The 18,624-nt window shown below is 43.2% G+C and overlaps 1 protein-coding gene across 2 annotated transcripts in view; it reads left to right on the forward strand.

Moving 5' to 3' along the window:
• The window catches only part of LOC145543327 (uncharacterized), a 32,457-nt gene extending 28,748 nt beyond the window's left edge, over positions 1-3,709 (forward strand). The window contains exons 11-13 of one of the 2 annotated variants that reach the window (XM_081584492.1): positions 920-1,045; positions 3,147-3,286; positions 3,462-3,709. In XM_081584492.1, coding sequence (XP_081440618.1) covers positions 920-1,045; positions 3,147-3,286; positions 3,462-3,497 — 302 coding nt within the window. In that variant the 3' untranslated portion in view covers positions 3,498-3,709. The remainder of the gene's footprint in view (positions 1-919; positions 1,046-3,146; positions 3,287-3,461) is intronic. The other variant, XM_081584493.1, reaches the window with a different exon arrangement.
• The last annotated feature ends 14,915 nt before the right edge of the window (positions 3,710-18,624 follow it).

Genomic DNA, 18,624 nt, shown 5'->3' on the forward strand with positions numbered 1-18,624 from the left:
ATGATCCATGATCCCATAACCATGTTAGCATTTACAATAAAAGCTTCCATATTTCATACGCACAGAGATATATTTTTTTCAGATTTCACAGGGAATAGATGTTGATTTTTGTGGTTACTGCATGCCTAGGACTGTGCTGAGTGCTGGGAGATAGCAAAGCAGAGATCTGCATCTTTAAAGATCTCATGGTAGCAGAGACAGACATACAAACAAACCAACAAAAATCCAGGGTATATGATTTTTACAAACATGGTGTCATAGACCATCCCTAATCAATAAACACAATTCTATCACACATTTTAAAAAGCTTCTTTGTTTCCCAGTATGTGGATATGCCTTATTTGCATGCCCTCTTCTACTATTAAAGAATTAGATAATCTATTGTTTTGAGTTACTTTTTAATAACAAGTACAAGATAAATGTCCTTGAGTTAAATCACATTTCATAGGATAAATTCCTAAAAGTGGAATGGCCAAATTACATTTGAAAGCTTTTGATATACATTGCTAAATTGCCTAATGAAGACACCTTTCAATACCAAAAAAATGTATAGCCTCATGCCACATATTTGTAATGTAATAGACAAACATCTACTTGCATTGTGTTTGTACATGTGTGCATTATTGGTGTGCTTGCCTTTATATTTATAAAAGCACAAAGAAGATTCCAGAAGAAGCTACAGGAAATAGTAAATATCTCCTGGAAAATGGGCTGAATGGGTTGGGGGAAAGAGAGACTTCCTTTTTACTTCATATAGTTGAGAATTTTTTGTTTTAAAACTTTTTAAATGTACTACTTTCATGATCATGCAAAATATGTAGATAGCTTGTCTATATTTTTTGAATTGAATAGAAGTTTAAAACAAACAAACCTTCTCACAGCCCTCCTCTGCTACCCTGCCAGGCTTAACGGTTTTCAGCTGAATTTTCTCTAGGGGTAGGTATCTGCTTGGACCAATGCCAAGGACACCGGGACTGCCCGGCAGGAAGTCGATGTGTCAGCAATGGATGTGGCCGTGTCTGCTTACCCACCCAGTACCGGCGAGGTAAGAACTGCAAGGCTTCCACGACCCTGACCCACTAAATGCTCAGCCCTGCTAGGACAATGGCTATCAGACCCGCTGCACATAGAGAGAGGAGGCTGCTAACGTGGGGCCAAAAGAGCCTCTGATAGACTAGGAAAAGATGCCCCATCTCCCAAATCTAGAAGACCATGCAGACAGATTGATAATATCTTGCTTTAGAAGTATTTGAAAACTTGAAAAGGCTGGAAATACTCGTAAAACAAAAGTGAAATAACGTTCAGGTACCAAATTATTCTTCCACAAGGGCTGGAAAGAACACGGTTATGAACAAGATAGCTGATGTCTCACACCCAAACACCAGTGTGACACAGGTCCATTCATTCAGTCCACCAGTATGTATGCGTTCTCAGGCTGAATCTCTCTTTCTCTTTTTTTTTTTGTTTTAACATTTTTCCATATTTGCTTCATATCTTTATTTTAGATAGATAAACATTTCAAATACACTTGAAACCACTTGAACAAATACCTTTTTTCCCATTCCATTCTTCCCTTCCCAGAGGTCATAATGAACTTGATTTGGTTTTTAATCTCTTCTTGCTTGTTTTTATAAGTTTATACATATATGTGATTTCATGAGCATGATAGAGTTACACATACTATTATATAAATATTACATCGCATGTATTATTCTGCAACTTGTGATTTTTCTCAACATGGTTATTTTAATATTTTTCTATTTTAATACATCTTGATGGCTAAGCTTATCATAAACCACTCTGTGCACTGTCCCATTTACCTCATGATCCAGGCTGATACTTGCCAGCAGTGGCTAGCAGGTGCTCTTTCCCCATAGAAACTTCAATTCCCTTACTTTCTTGACTGAAGGCTAGGGTTGAGCATTGCTGCTGTAATTTTGGTGGGTGAATCGAAGTGGCCTGAGAGGGACTTCCCTGGTGGTCCAGTGGTTAAGGCTCTGAGCTTCCAATGCAGGGGGGTGTGGGTTCAATCACTGGTCAGGGAACTAAGATCCCACATGTTATGCAGCACAACCAACAAACAAATAAAGTGGCCTGGGAACTAAGGAGGCTATAGAGTTAAGACTGCACGTATGATCCAAAGAACATCTTACTAATACACCTCTCCATTGTCTCAGGCTCAAGGACCACATTAGATGTTTTTTAGGGGGTGTGTGATGGAGGAGTATGTAAGGGAATCCCACAGATCAAGGAGGTCTCTGCCCAACATGGAGTAGAGAGAATTGTCAACCCCTGTTTCACTTGATGCACAAAAGTAATATACAGCCTGCATTTTCCTTGCCCCCAACTCCATAGGGTAGACTGTTTTGGGGGATGATATACAGCAGAGTTTCTCCAATATCTACATGTGTAAGAATAATCTGGGGGGAAGGCTTGTTAAATCCAGATTGCTCTGCCCCAACCCTAGAGTTTCGGTAGGTCTAGTGTAGGGCCCAAGAATCGAATTTCTAACAAATTCCTAGGGGATGCTGATCCTGCTGGGTCATGGGGCCCAGTATGAGTAGCACTGGATACTGGACTGGGGATCTAAGTTCCCTGACCAAGGATTGAAACCAGGCCATGGCAGTGAGAGTTCCGAGTCCTAACCACTGGACTGCCAGGGAGCCCCCTTTTAAAAACTTGAAACCTGGCCTTGTGTTTTTTATCTGCTATTTCTTTCCAAATACAGTCATCGGAACCCTGTCCTAGAATGATGCTGCTGATGGTCTGATGATTTTTCTCACTATGGGACTCAGTGTTCATTGGTATCTGAAGGCATGTAGAACTGGTGGGAAGCTGGTGCTCTTTGTGATCTGGGATTTAATTATCCAGTTTCAACTGGAACAAAAAGAAGGGGGTTAGTGCAAGGCTCCCTCCTCATCTCCCAAGACGCTACAGCGGTTGGTCATCAGTGTATTTTCCCATAGATGAAGCAGTCCTGTGTGCCTCCAAAGTTGAGAAAGGGGGGCGACTGGGGACATCAAGAAGGGAAGAGGCTAGAGGTCCCTCAGCAAGTGAGACTCTTAAGCTCTCTATCTCTCAGCACTGGGTCCCACTCCCTTAGACAGAGCCAGCCTGGGTTATGGAAAGTCTGTTTTGTTTTTTAGTGGAACAGAGACGTGGAACGTGTCCAAGGGTGCCAGAAGGAATGGGTGGAATTTGTGCTAAAATGTGCACAGGAGATGGGTCCTGTCCCCCGGGCCAAAAATGCTGCAGCAATGGTTGTGGAAAATCTTGCCAAGTCCCTGTGAGTATAGGGGAGCTACTTACAGGGAGGCTGAGTCCCTACTGGCCTTTGCCAGCCCAGAAGGGACTCCAGCTGCCCCTCTGCTCGTGGGAGTCTGGGTGGCACATGGAAAAATCTGGTTGGTAGCAAAGAGCAAGAATTTCTGGAAAGTAACATAATTATCTTTGTGTTTTAGGATCTGGGCCTCACTATCCGTTTGGATGATAAATGAACCTTGGCCTCCTTCAGCAATTGTTTCCAAATGTCGTCTTTATTCTGCGATCTGTGCTTTCTTACTGTCTTTTCCGGAACCCCAGGATCACAGGATGTGGATCCAAAATAACTCAGTTCAAGTGTTGAATTCTGGCAATTGTTTGATGATTCATGGCGTGACTGCTTCTAAAGTTATCTTTTTTTCTGAATAAAATGATTTCTGTGGCATTATCCAACCTGAGTTATTCTTTCTATGTAAGATTTCTAGTTTACTTACATTAGGACCTCCACTGCAAACGAGTATTTAACCCCAATCCATGGACCTTCTCTCTTTTTCATTATCCATCACCATTCATGGCCTGTTTCCTCCTCATCCTTTTTCCTGGGACCAGCCCAGGTACTCAATACTGCCTGAATATCTATCCACACTTCCCCCCCAGAAAATTCACTCTCCCAACCTCCAAGATGACAATGTCACACTTCTCTTTCTTCAAACACCCATGTCATCCATCTCTCACTCCAACCTCCACCCTTCTAGTCTCACCATCTTTCTCGCCACATCTTTCATTAAGAACAGAGCTGTGGGACTTCGCTGGTGATCTGATGGTTAAGAATCTGCCTTCCAGTGTGAGGGATACGGGTTCAATCCCTGGTCAGAGAACTACGGTCCCACGTGCCACTCTGGAGCTTACACGCCTCAACTAGAGAGACGCCCACATGCTGCAACAAAGACCAAAGAGCCACAACTAAGGCCTGATGGAGCCAAAAATAAATCAACATTTAAAAAAAAAAAAAGTGGCAAGTTTACAACTTGTGATCGAAATTCCCTCCTTTTCTATCCCTGTACATTTGTACCCACTTACTCTTCTTTATGGGCTTCCCTGCTTTCCTGGTGGCTCAGTGGTAAAGAACCTGCCTGCCAAGCAGGAGACGGGGGTCTGATCCTTGGATCAGGACCATCCCCTAGAGAAGGAGGTGGCAACCCACTCTGGTATTCTTGCCTGGAGAATCCCATGGACAGAGGAGCCTGGCGGCTATAGTCAGTCATGACTAAGGCTTAACTTGCCTCCTCATACAATCTGGATAGCACCCCTTCTTATCCATCAAAGACTTCTCTAATTGTCATCTCCAGTGGGTAGAAGTCTCCCTTGCTACTGAATCTCTCTACTTGTCACACAACTATGCCTTGACTTCATATTTCCTTTTTTTTTTTTTTGAGATTTTTTTTTAAAAAGACTTTTTGATGTGGACCCTTTTTGAAAGTCTTTATTGAATTTGTTACAATATTGCTTCTGTTTTATGATTTGGTTTTTTGGCCCCAAGGTCTGTTGGATCTTAGTTCCCTGACCAGGGATCCACAATGTACCACCTGCATTGGAAGGCAAACTCTTTTTTTTTTTTTTTTAATAAATTTATTTATTTTAGTTGGGGGCTAATTACTTTACAATATTGTAATAGTTTTTGCCATACATTGACATGAATCAGCCATGGGTTTACATGTGTTCCCTCTCCTGGACCCCCCACCCACCTCCCTCCCCATCCCATCCCTCTGGGTCATCCCATTGCCCCTGCCCTGAGCATTTGTCTCATGCATCGAACATGGAATGGTGTTCTGTTTCACATATGATAATATACATGTTTCAATGCTATTCTCCCAGAACGTCCCACCCTCACCTTCTCCCTCAGAGTCCATAAGATTGTTCTATGCATCTGTGTCTCTTATTCTGTCTCGCATATAGGGTTATTGTTACCATCTTTCAAATTCCATAGATATTCATTAGTATACTCTATTGGTGTTTTTCTTTCTGGCTTACTTCACTCTGTATAATGGGCTCCAGTTTCATCCATCTCAGTAGAACCGATTCAAATGTATTTTTTTAATGGCTGAGTAATATTCCATTGTGTATATGTACCACAGCTTCCTTATCCATTCGTCTGCTGATGGGCATCTAGGTTGCTTCCATGTCCTGGCTATTGTAAACAGTGCTGCGATGAACATTGGGGTACACGCGTCTCTTTCAATTCTGGTTTCCTCGGTGTGTATGCCCAGCAGTGGGATTGCTGGGTCATATGGCAGTTCTATTCCCAGTTTTTTAAGGAATCTCCACACTGTTCTCCATAGTGGCTGTACTAGTTTGCATTCCCACCAACAGTGTAAGAGGGTTCCCTTTTCTCCACACCCTCTCCAGCATTTATTGCTTGTAGACTTTTGGATAGCAGCCATTCTGACTGGTGAGAAATGATACCACCTTGTGGTTTTGATTTGCATTTCTCTAATAATGAGTGATGTTGAGCATCTTTTCATGTGTTTGTTAGCCATCTGTATGTCTTCTTTGGAGAAATGTCTGTTTAGTTCTTTGGCCCATTTTTTGATTGGGTCGTTTATTTTTCTGGAATTCAGCTGCAGAAATTGCTTGTATATTTTTGAGATTAATTGTTTGTCTGTTGCTTCGTTTGCTATTATTTTCTCCCATTCTGAAGGCCGTCTTTTCACCTTGCTTATAGTTTCCTTTGTTGTGCAAAAGCTTTTAATTTTAATTAGGTCCCATTTGTTTATTTTTGCTTTTATTTCCAATATTCTGGGAGGTGGGTCATGGAGGATCCTGCTGTGATTTATGTCGGAGAGTGTTTTGTGGAAGGCAAACTCTTAACCACTGGACCACCAGGGAAGTCCTATGACTCCGTATTTCAATCCAGCTACCATCCACTCCACAGATGAAATCCCAGCTACCATTGTCTGTCTATGTTTACTTCTTTACCTCCTTGCCACTGTCCCCACCCACTTTCTCTCCTCAAAGTGCATGCCTCCTGCTTCCTTGGGATTGGCTCCAAGCCCCATCTCACCTCACTTTGGGACTCCAACCAAAGTTCTTGTGGTCTACCACACACACTGAAACTTGGATGAGGCCAGTCATGTAGTCTAAATAGCACTTCCCAAGGGGACCCTCTGAGCAGGACACATGGAATGGAAAGCTAGCACACTCCAAAACGAATGATCTCTGGAGATAGCAGAGTAGCTGAGGGCCTTGTTGGACCCCTGGTCTGGAGGATGATGCCCAAAGTAGTGACTGACAACTAAATTCTTTTCTTTTTTTTTTTTAATAGGTAAAATTAATGTTTAGCTCAACATTCACATGTAGTCAGTGCAAAAAAATTAATGAGATATTTTGCCTTCTTTTTTTCACAGTAAATCTTTGAAGTTAGTGTGTATTTTGCATTTATAGTGTATCTCAGTCTGGGCTTTAAATTCTCATCAAAAATTCTTGACCTGTATTTAGAGTTCATAAAATGTACAGTTGAAAAAAAAGATTCATGTATCAAATTTGTTCCAAACATGCTTAAATGTTTCCAATGACTAAGCTGAATATCTGTTTATAAAAGTAAACTTAAATGACTTAACAGCTGACTAAGTAAAAGTAAACCTCTCCTGCTCCTTGGTTGCACAAGCCACATTTCAAGTGCTCACTTGCTACGGGTAACTATGGCCGCCATATTGGATATCCAGGCCTGGATCCTCAGGGCAGCTCTCAAACCTGTGGTTGTTTTCATGGTAACAGATGCTCCAGAGAGGTCGCAAAGGATAGCCTCTTGCCTTTAGGAGTTTAAAATCCAACTGAGGATAAGGAAGCATTTAGAGGAGAAGGAAAATATTTTATTTGGTATATTATTCATGTCAGATACTTCCCCAATGTTATTTCCTTATCTTTACAACAGCCCCATGAGTTGAGTATGCTGAGCCTCTAACTCTTGATGGAGAAACGTGGAGAGATTAATTGTCAAGGTCACATGGCCAGGATGTGGTAAAACTTGCATTTAAATCCAGATTTTAGTGGCTCCAAAACTCCTTTTTCTTATACTATGTGCTGTGCTGTGTGGTGCTTGCTTAGTTGCTCAGTCGTGTCCAACTCTTTGCAACCCCAGGCTCCTCTGTCCATGGGGATTCTCACTATACTACGTTCAAAAATGCAGGATGCATGTGCGTGCTAAGTTACTTCAGTTGTGTCCGACTCTGTGCGACCCTATGGTCTGCAGCCTGCCAGTCTCCCCTGTCTGTCTGGAAATTAAATTCCAACCAACCACTTTAAAAGCTATTGTACTCACCACACTCCTACAGTCGGAAGCACTCATAGTGTCTGAGGCCTTAGGAATTGACACAGCAGGGTTTCATAACACTTGGTTAGTGACTTGCTACAGGATCTGTGCTACCATTTGGGCCACCCAGAGCTTGAAACGTGAAAGTGAAAGTCACTCAGTTGCGTCCAGTTCTTTGCGACCCCATGGACTATACAGTCCATGGAATTCTCCAGGCCAGAATACTGGAGTGGGTAGCCGTTCCCTTCTCCAGGGGATCTTCCCAACCCAGGAATCAAACCAGCATCTCCCGCATTGCAGGCGAATTCTTTATCAACTGAGCTATCAGGAAAGCCATCAGAGCTTGAAAGACCTGGAGCAATTACGTAGTCTCAGGGCCAAGGTAACCAAACAGTCCCTAACAGAGAGGGTATGGGTGCTGGGTCCTCCTGAACTTCGAGAGATAAAGAGGGAACCTCTGGGACTTCCCTGGCAGTCCAGGGGTTAAGACTCCATGCTTTGAGTGCTTCCACTGCAAGGAGTGCTGGGCCATCCCTGGTCTGAACTAAGATCCCACATGCTGCATGATGCGGGGAGGGGAGGGAGAGGGAACCTCCAATGTTGGGTTGTGAGAATAGCACCATCTCAGCTGACAATGGATTGCAATGTCCCTGGCGTTTAAAGCTTATGTGATGCTACCTGGGGAAGCAGCTTGCTGGCTGGTACATTTGTATCTGTGCAATGGAAAGTCACCGGTAGCCAAGAAATCTATACTTATTTCCAGCTGGTCCAACTCCAAAATATTTGTCTACCTTACCCTTTTCTCCCCTTCACTGAGCTTCACTTTCTCAACCTCAAGCTGAAATCCGAGGACTCAGAAATACTCCCTCTCCTAGGCCAATAAAATGCACAATGGGGTCACCCCAAAGTCCTCAGCATCATAGCCTATAAGGAAGGAAGGAAATCACATCTGAATTATAGCACAGTCTGGCACTTCTTGAATGCAATAAGAATGCAGTATTCCATAATGGCTGCACTATCACCATTATTCAGGAAAAATAAGTGACTTCAAGAAATTGGAATTTCCACCCCTCCTCAAATATCTTTAGGAGTGGAGTGTGTGTGTATGTCGACTGGTGGGGGGAGGATGGGGCAAGAGATTAAATGGATTTGTCAAGAGTGATTTGATACAGAGGAGTTCCCCAGTGGCCTAGTGGTTACGGTTCAGCGCTTTCACTGCAGAGGCTGAGGTTTGATCCTTAGTTGGAGAATCATCCTGCATGTCATGTGATCAAAATACAAAAATTAAGAAAGAGTGATGTGACTAATTAGAGTTCACAGTGTATTAAATAGCTGTCGGAACAAATAAATCTGCAAATCTTACTGGCTTAACTCAGTTATGTTTTTTCATCATTTATGTGAAATCAAAAATGGGTATTCTTGAACAGCAGGCAAGTTTTCCTCCAAGTCGTATTTTGGGAACCAGCAGTTGCAGTACTTGGACTCATTAGTTGCGGCTCTTGGGCTCTAGAGTGCAGACTCAGCAGTTGTAGCCCAAGGCCTTAGCTGCTGCACAGCATGTGGGATCTTTCCGGACCAGGGATTGAACCCATGTCTCATGCATTGGCAGGTGGAAAAACTAAGTCCACATTTCTGAGAACCTGTGATAAAAGGGGGCATGAGGATTCTGTACAAGGTAGAGGGAGGGAAAACAGCCATTATACTCAGATATGGGGTTTTCCTTCCACCTGAGCATGGCATTAAACTTAATTTACCAAAGGGAATTTCTACTTGCTAGCATTTCAGGTTATGTGACTCAGGAAGGAATTCTAGAGTTCCATGGAGGTTGGGGGAAAGGAGAGGGTCCCAGTGCCCATTCTTAGGTCAAGCCTTGCTGCTGCTGCTGCTAAGTCGCTTCAGTCGTGTCCGACTCTACGTGACCCCATAGACGGGAGCCCACCAGGCTCCTCCGTCCCTGGGATTCTCAGACAAGAACGCTGGAGTGGGTTGCCATTTCCTTCTCCAATGCATCAAACTGAAAAGTGCAAGTGAAGTCACTCAGTTGTGTCTGACTCTGTGCCACCCCATGGACTGCAGCCTACCAGGTCCCTCCATCCATGGGATTTTCTAGGCCAGAGTACTGGAGTGGGTTGCTATTGCCTTCTCTGGTCAAGCCTTGATCCCTGTAGAATTAATATTTGGGTCTAGAATCTAGTGAGTGGCAATATGTAAGGAAAAGGCAGAAACAGTGTTGGGTGGAGGAGAGAGCTTGGGATTTGAAGTCAGAAAAACTTGGGTAATTAAGAAGCTGTGTGAATCTGACAAAGTGATTATCTCCACGTGTGTGAAATGGAGATAACCCTCGAGAGAGCATTTTTGATCTTGAAAAGGAGTGAAGATAATGTATGTGTATACATATATAATTATATGTACATGTAATTATATATATATATTGGGGCTTCCCAGGTGGCGTGGTGTTAAAGAATCTGCCTGCCAATGCAAGAGGTGTAGATTTGATCCCCTGCCCAGGAAAATCCCCAGGCACAGGAAATGGCAACCCACTTCCGTATTCTTGCCTGGAAAATTCCATGGACAGAGGAGCCTGGCAGGCTACAGTCCATGGGGTTGCACAGAGTTAGACGTGACTGACCGGCTGAGCACATGCACACAATCATATATATTTAAAATACATATATGTATCAGTGTGCGTCTGTTTATAAAACCTGGCACGTAGAAGCGCCTAGTATATACCAGGTCCCTTTCTTCCCACCTTCTTTTCGTCTGTCACTCAAAGTGGCCTCATTCTCTAGTAGTTTCGATGATTAGGCAGAACAAGCTATTCTTCTGTCTCAGAGAGCTTGTTTGAAAGAACAACATTCCTCAATGCTAAACCCAGGTCTGATTAATCCAGAAAGGTCAGCTGCCTATCAGGGATTACAGTTGCAATTACCTGTGTCCTGATCCAGGTTCCATGATGCAGAGCTCAGAGAAAATGAGTATAACTCATAGCCCATTGCTGCCCATGTGCATTGTCATCAAAGGAGAGTCCACTCAGCAGAATGATGTGAATGCAGGGGTTCAAGCCTGTCATCCTCCTCACCATCAACACAGAGCTGTAGGACCTGCTCTCAAAATTCCCAAAGGGTGTCCTGGCAGTGAAACCATTTACCTCAGATTGAAACTTGAACCCATGTGCTGGGGCTCAAACCCAGCCAAAATCTTGTTTGGGACTTGAACCCACATGGCCAGGACTTGACCTCGGCCAAGACCCTGCTTGGGACTTGAGCCCACGTGGCTGTGACTCAAACCCAACCAAAACCACCTGTACCTGGTTTCAGGACCTAAAGAAGCTCAGGTACTTGATGTCTCATTGCAGAAAGAATTCAGTGAGAGACAAAGTGATAAATAAGTAGTTGATTTATTCAGATTTAGAGAAGAGTACACTCCACAGACAGAGTGTGGGTCATCTCAGAGGGTGAGTGTGGCAGGTTAGTTTTTATAGGCTGGGTAAATTCATGTGCTAATGAGTGGGAGATTACTCCAACTATTTTTGGGAAGGGGTGGAGATTTCCAGGAATTGGGCCACTGCCTACTCCTTGGCCTTTTGACAGTGCCTTGGAACTGTCATGGCGCCTCTGGGTGTGTCATTTAGCTTGCTGATTGAGGATCAAGGTCTAATCAAAATCCACTTGTCTGCCATCTTGGACCCATCTGATTCTAATCAGTGTATGTTGTGTCCTTCAGTCAGTTCAGTTCAGTCACTCAGTCGTCTCTGACTTTTTGCGACCCCATGGGCTGCAGCATGCCAGGCTTCCCTGTCCATCATCAACTCCCAGAGCTTGCTCAGACTCCTGTCCATCGAGTCTGTGATGCCATCCAACCATCTCATTCTCTGTCACCCCCTTCTCCTCCTGCCTTCAATCTTTCCCAGCATCAGGGTCTTTTCCAGTGACTCAGTTCTTCACATCAGTTGGCCAAACTAGTGAGGTTTCAGCTTCAGCATCAGTTCTTCCAATGAATATTCAGGACCAATTTCCTTTGGGATTGACTCGCTTGATCTTTTTGAAGTCCAAAGGATTCTCAAGAGTCTTCTCCAACACCGCAGTTCAAAAGTGTCAATTCTTCTGTGCTCAGCCTTCTTTATGGTTCAATCCTCACATCCATACATGACTACTGGAAAAACCATAGCTTTGACCAGATGGACCTTTGTCAGCAAAGTAATGTCTCTGCTTTTTAATATGCTGTCTAGGTTTGTCATAACTTTTCTTCCAAGGAGCAAGCGTCTTTTAATTTCATGGCTGCAGTCATGTGCAATCACTGCAATCATCTGCAGTGATTTTGGAACCCAAGAAAATAAAGTCTGTCACTGTTTCCACTGTTTACCCATCTGTTTGTCATGAAGTGATGGGACCAGATGCCATGATCTTCATTTTCTGAATGTTGAGTTTTAAGCTAGCTTTTTCACTCTCCTCTTTCACTTTCATCAAGAGGCTCTTTAGTTCTTCTTTGCTTCCTGCCATAAGGATGGTATCATCTGCATATCTGAGGTTATTGATATTTATCCTGGCAATCTTGATTCCAGCTAGTGCTTCATCTAGCCTGGCATTTTGCATGAAGGACTCTGCATATAAGTTAAATAAGCAGTGTGACAATATACAGCCTTGACGTACTCCTTTCCCAATTTGGAACCAGTCTCTTGTTTCATATCCAGTTCTAACTGTTGCTTCTTGATCTAAATACAGATTTTTCAGGAGGCAGGTAAGGTGGGCTAGTATTCCCATCTCTTTCAGAATTTTCCACAGTTTGTTGTGATCCAACAGTCAAAGGCCTTGCTGTAGTCAATAAAGCAGATGTTTTTCTGGAACGCTCTTGCTTTTCCGATGATCCAGTGGATGTTGGCAATTTGATCTCTGGTTCCTCTGCCTTTTCTAAAACCAGCTTGAACATCTGGAATTTCTCAGTTAATGTACTGTTGAAGCCTGGCTTCGAGAATTTCTAGCCTGTGAGATGTGTGCAATTGTGTGGTAGTTTGAACATTCTTTGGCATTGCCTTTCTTTGGGATTGGAATGAAAACTGACCTTTTCCACTCCTGTGGCCACTGCTGAGCTTTCAAAATTTGCTGGCGTATTGAGCGCAGCACTTTAACATCATCATCTTATAGGATTTGAAATAGCGCAACTGGAATTCCATCACCTCCACTAGCTTTGTTCATAGTAATGCTTCCTAAGACCCACTTGGCTTCACATTCCTGAATGTCTGGCTCTAGGTGAGTGATCACACCATCATGGCTATCTGAGTCATGAAGATCTTTTTTGTATAGTTCTTCTGTGTATTCTTGCCACCTCTTCTTAATATCTTCTGCTTCTGTTAGGTCCACACCAATTTTGTCCTTTATTGTGCTCACCTTTGCATGAAATGTTCCCTTGGTATATCTAATTTTCTTGAAGAGATCTCTAGTCTTTCCCATTCTATTATTTTCCTCTATTTCTCGGCATTGATCACTGAGGAAGGTTTTCTTATCTCTTCTTGCTATTCTTTGGAACTCTGCATTCAGATGGATATATCTTTCCTTTTCTCCTTTGCCTTTCACTTCCCTTATTTTCTCAGCTATTTATAAGGCCTCCTCAGACAACCTTTTTGCTTTTTTGCATTTCTTTTTCTTGGGAATGGTCTTGATCACTGTCTCCTGTACAATGTCACAAACCTCCGTCTGTAGTTCTTCAGGTACTCTATCAGATCTAATCCCTTGAATCTGTTTGTCACTTCCACTGTATAAGTGTAAGGGATTTGATTTAGATCATATCTGAATGGTCTAGTGGTTTTCCCTACTTTCTTTAATTTAAGTCTGAATTTTGCAATAAGGTGTTCATGATCTGAGCCACAGTCAGCTCCTGGTCTTGTTTTTGCTGACTGTATAGAGCTTCTCCATCTTTGGCTGCAAAGAATGTAATCAATCTGATTTCAGTATTGACCATCTGGTGATGTCCATGTGTAGAGTCTTCTCTTGTGTTGTTGGGGGGGGTGTTTGCTATGACCAGTGTGCTCTCTTGGCAAAACTCTGTTAGCCTTTGCCCTGCTTCGTTTTGTACTCCAAGGCCAAACTTGCCTATTACTCCTACTTTTGCATTCCAGTCCCCTGTGATGAAAAGAACATCTCTTTTTGGTGTTACTTCTAGAAGGTCTTGTAGGTCTTCATAGAACCATTCAACTTCAGCTTCTTCAGCATTACTGCTTGGGGCGCAGTCTTGGATTACTGTGATATTGAATGGTTTGCCTCAGAAATGAACAGAGATCATTCTGTTGTTTTTGAGATTATACCCAAGTACTGCATTTTGGACTCTTTTGTTGACTAAGAGAGCTACTTCAATTCTTCTAAGGGATTCTTGCCCACAGTAGTAGATATAATGGTCATCAGAGTTAAATTCACCCATTCCAGTCCATCTTAGTTCGCTGATTCCTAAAATGTCGATGTTCACTCTTGCCATCTCCTGTTTGACCACTGCCAATTTGCCTTGATTCATGGACCTAACATTCCAGGTTCCTATGCAATATTGTTCTTTACAACATCAGACTTTACTTCCATCACCAGTCACATCCACAACTGGGCATTTTTTTATCTTTGGCTCCGTCTCTTCATTCTTTCTGGAGTTATTTCTCTGATGATCTCCAGTAGCATATTGGGCACCTACCAACCTCGGGAGTTCATCTTTCATTTTCATATTTTTTTTGCCTTTTCATACTGTTGTGTCCTTGGGCTGTGTCATTCTTTCAAAAGTTGTGCTGTGCCCCTTTCCCTCCTGTTACAGCAGCAACTACCTATTAGCATCAGGAGGAGGAAGTCAGGGGCCCACGACAAAGGCAAGAAGAGCAAAGGAGTGGGAAAATCAAGGGGCACATTGTATAGGAAGAAAAAGTACAGGGGGACATCTCAAGTAACCCCTCTGCATCTGCTCACACACTTGCCCTCCAAATGCACTCCTCACCCTTCCCACAAGCCTCCTCTGCTGCTGCACACACCTGTATTCACCAAGCTGTCTTGCTGGGCACATAATGAATCCCCAATAATACCAGTAACACAGAGTTCCTTTCATTTAAAGGAGAAGCATCCTTTAAAAGGAAAAGCTGCTGGGGACTTCCTTGGTGGTCCAATGGTTAAGACGCCATGCTTCCAGTACAGGGGGCACAGGTTTGATCCCTGATCAGGAACTAAGATCCCACATATCGTGAGGCCAAAATTTAAAAAATAAATGAAAAAATAAACAGAAAGGCTCTCACACCTGTGGAGGTTTAAACTAATAACCTTCTTAGAGATGAGGAATCATGAGCCATAGAGAGGGCATGACTTAATCCAAGGTCACACAGTGACCTTGATGACCTTGGTGACTCTGACAATTAAGCCTGGGTTCCCTGAGTTACAAGCAAGATTCCTTTTTAAAATAAAACTATCTTGAATCCTTGAAAACAGTAACATTTAATGGGTGTTTGCTATCTTCCAGGCACTGTTCCAAATATAATTATTCAATTGAATTCTCACTCCAACAGCGTAGGGCAGGTACTATTCTTAAGTTAATTTTTTAGAGGGGAGGAAACAGAACTCAGAGGGCTTCTGTGAGCTGTCTATGGTACAGGTTCCTAAACTCAGACTCTTGCCTGCTGTATGATCTAGATGCACAGTACAAAAAGGCCCAGGTGATAGGACACGGGCTTACCGTTTCATGGTGTCCAGATCTTATACTGCAGTCCCTGCCAGTCATCTCAACCTTGGACTCACGCTCTAATTACAGAACACAAGGAACAACAGATCTGGTATATGGAGCAGTCATTGCTGGTAAGAAGCCGCTGTTGTTGGTGATCATAATGTTACAAAAGCTCTCACTGGGAGCAGGAACTCTTTGGGTGGGGACAAATCCTTCCAGACACTGGCCAGGCTCTTGAGCGTCTTTTGGAAAAATGATGATTGTCTGTGACTTAGCTGACCTTCCTCTAGCTAATGACTCTTTAGACAGAAATTGGTCACCTGCTAAGCTTCCTGACCTCCATACCAGAATCATGAACTCACAGATAGTCACTGAGCTGACAGTAACACCAGCTTAAGCCCTGCAGTCTCTTCGTGATTCAGTCTATAATTTCCAGCAGAATAAAATATAGAAAGATTTTTATTCCTCTTTCTCTATTGGTATTTCCTTAATGAACTGATACACTTTGGCCTAAGTTGTCTGCAGGTGCCCTAATACAGGAAATAGAAAGGCATACATTCTCTTTCACAGAAATTAATAATAGTAGCTGCCAGTTCTGAGGACTGTATCCATATAAATCCATATACAACAGTCTGCTCAACAACCCTATGAGGAGTTGTTGCTTATCCTTGCTTGTCAGATGAGGAAGCAAAACCCAGAAAAGGAAGGCAATTTTCCCAAGGTCACACAGCTAGCAAGTGGTGGAGCCATATGTAAACTGGATCTGTCATACTCTAGAGTCCTCATTCTTACCTACAGTACTATATAAGCATTGGTCTCATTTTCACAACCTCAGAATGACCTAGTGAACAGCCAGGAATAAGGGCCATCTGTTGTTCCTTAACTCTCCTAAAATCAAAGTTACAGTTTTAGGTGGATGAACCCTCCCTTTGATCTGACTCTGTGCTCAGAATCCTCTCTAGCTCACTGCTGTTGTGCTCTGCTAATGAAAGCTTGACAATTAGTGCCTACTAGGTGAAGTAGAATTCTGTGTCCTCAAAAGCTCATTTATGTGTGCCACAGAGAGGAAATTTTCTAAGAATTTAGACTTAACCTGATGGTAATGAGTTCTAGAGAAGGGCACTATCTTTGGAGTTTAAGCTTGGTTCTGCATTGAAATGCTATTTGGGAGATGTTACTAAACCTCTCTATGACTTAGTTTGCTCATCTGTCAAATGGCAATAATCCTGTCTGTATTGGAAACCATATTGTGTGTCTTCCTAAATACAATGGCTCCCTACATCCCTCTCCAACACACACACACACTCACTCAAACATACAAATATACACAGAGCCCTCAGCAGCTTTGTTTGTATTGTTAGTTTGAGGGGGTGGAGGTGACTGACTCAAACCAGGCCAAGGAAATTCTCCCCCCTGGCATTTTAGATTTGGGATTGGGAAAATTCTAGCGCTTTCTGGACTCATCTTGAACTCAAGGGCTCAGAGGAGGTCATATTCCCCCTACCATATGGTTTGACAAACTGAGAAAGATGGTCAGCAGAGAAAAAAAATGATGAAATAGATGTGAAAGTGAAGCAGAGATGACTCCTTACATTTTCATACTTAATTTCCTCTTTTAGCAATCAGACTCCTAACCGACAAACCACCTCACAGCCTTGTTAGAATTAAATATGAGGAGGTCTTTAAGGAGCCAAGCCAAGAATAAAACCAGTGCTCACTATGGCATGTAAAAGTTGTTATGCCCTTCGCTCACATCTGCAGTGGGCTTCTGTTCAGATACAGGTTTTGTTGACATTTTTTTGTGACAAAGCAAAAAGATTTTTTTGACTTCATAGACCTATAAGGTTTAAATGTCTGTTTAGCTCACAGCACCAAATAGCTACATGCCAAGGCAAATCCAGGGAAGACTGAAGCCTCATTACTAAGGCTCCGAAGGCCCTGCTCGGCTCTAAGGAATCTAGAGGGCAAGCTAAGCATGTACTTTCAGCACCAGCAAAACAGAGAATGCAAAATAAAATCAGAAAATAGAACATCTAAAAAGAAATGAATTTAATTTCAACATACTTTTGAATTTAGGGCAGTTTTTAGAATTTTTTAGCCTTTTTTAAAATTTGAAATTACATATAGAGTGATATTCTTTTCACTGTTTAGCACCTCTAAAAGTTTCCTTTTGGCTCTGACGTCTTACAGAAATTAGACAGCAATCAATCTTACCTTTGGGATAGGTAGGAGTGAGTTCAGGTAGTTTGCCATATTGCTTGATGAATAACCCATAAATGTAACCCTTAACCCACCTAGGGGTATTCGCAATGAATGAGGTCAGTGGTTTGCCCAAAGGACCTCTGACTCGTGTATTTCAAGAACTGTGACAAATTGAGCATAACAAGGCAAATCTCTCCCTGTAGCCCCAGAATTAGGAACCAGGGCCCCTGGTGAAATGTCAAGTACTGCACTCTCTAAAGGGAAGTCAGCCATCCCCCCAGGGCCATACTAAGAGACTATAAACTGGTCCTGCCATTACCAACCAGTCCAGTCATCCTCATCTCACATTACGATAGCGATCATACGGGACACAGTATTGATGACCAAAATTCATACATGCCTCCCATCCATTCCTGCTGCCACTGGGGAGGGAAGAGGGCCCATTCCTCCAAAACCCAAGGGGAGTGTGAGTTTCAGAGAATCACTCCTCTAGATGAGGAGTGGGGAATGAAATTCACTCCCTAGCTGGTTGGTTACTGCAGCCCTCCCTCACCCCAGGGCTTCATGATGAGAGACATTCTGGAAGAGTTTAACACGTGTATCGGGAATCTGGGTTCTCAGAAATGAAGGTGGACAGCATGAGGTGGAACGCCTTGCCAGGAAAATGACACCGATCATACAGGCAAAGGCTACCATACCATACCACCTTTACTTAGGTCCTCAGCAGAAGAGAGAATCAGACCCCGCCTCAAGGAGACTAGAGTCACCTCCTTACCACCAGCAGGTGACCGAGGAGCACCCCTGCTTGCCGTCTTACCGCTCCTCCCTGCCCTCAATACCAGAGAGGCCAGGGCCCAGAGCAAGGTGGGGTGAAGGGGAAGAGCAGGCTGTAGCTTCCCCAGCTGGCACTCCGCTCCTACATTGTAATTAATCACTGACAGTACCTACTCCTCATGCCCAGCACGTGCCTGGACCAGAGAAGACATCTGATACATGTATTCAGAAAGGAAGGAGTGAATGAAAGTGCCCCTACTCCAGTTCACCCCCTTTCTCAGCCACTCACTGCTTTCCTGGTTTAGGAGTCTCACGTGTCGGTCAGAAGAGGGTGTTCCCTTGGCTCAGAGACTTAGGTAACAATGTGGCATTACCCAAGGTACACATGGTGTGTGTGTGTC

The sequence above is a fragment of the Giraffa tippelskirchi genome, chromosome 3 (assembly GCF_054371585.1).
Source record: "Giraffa tippelskirchi isolate mGirTip1 chromosome 3, T2T-mGirTip1v1.2.pri, whole genome shotgun sequence".
Taxonomy (NCBI): domain Eukaryota; kingdom Metazoa; phylum Chordata; class Mammalia; order Artiodactyla; family Giraffidae; genus Giraffa; species Giraffa tippelskirchi.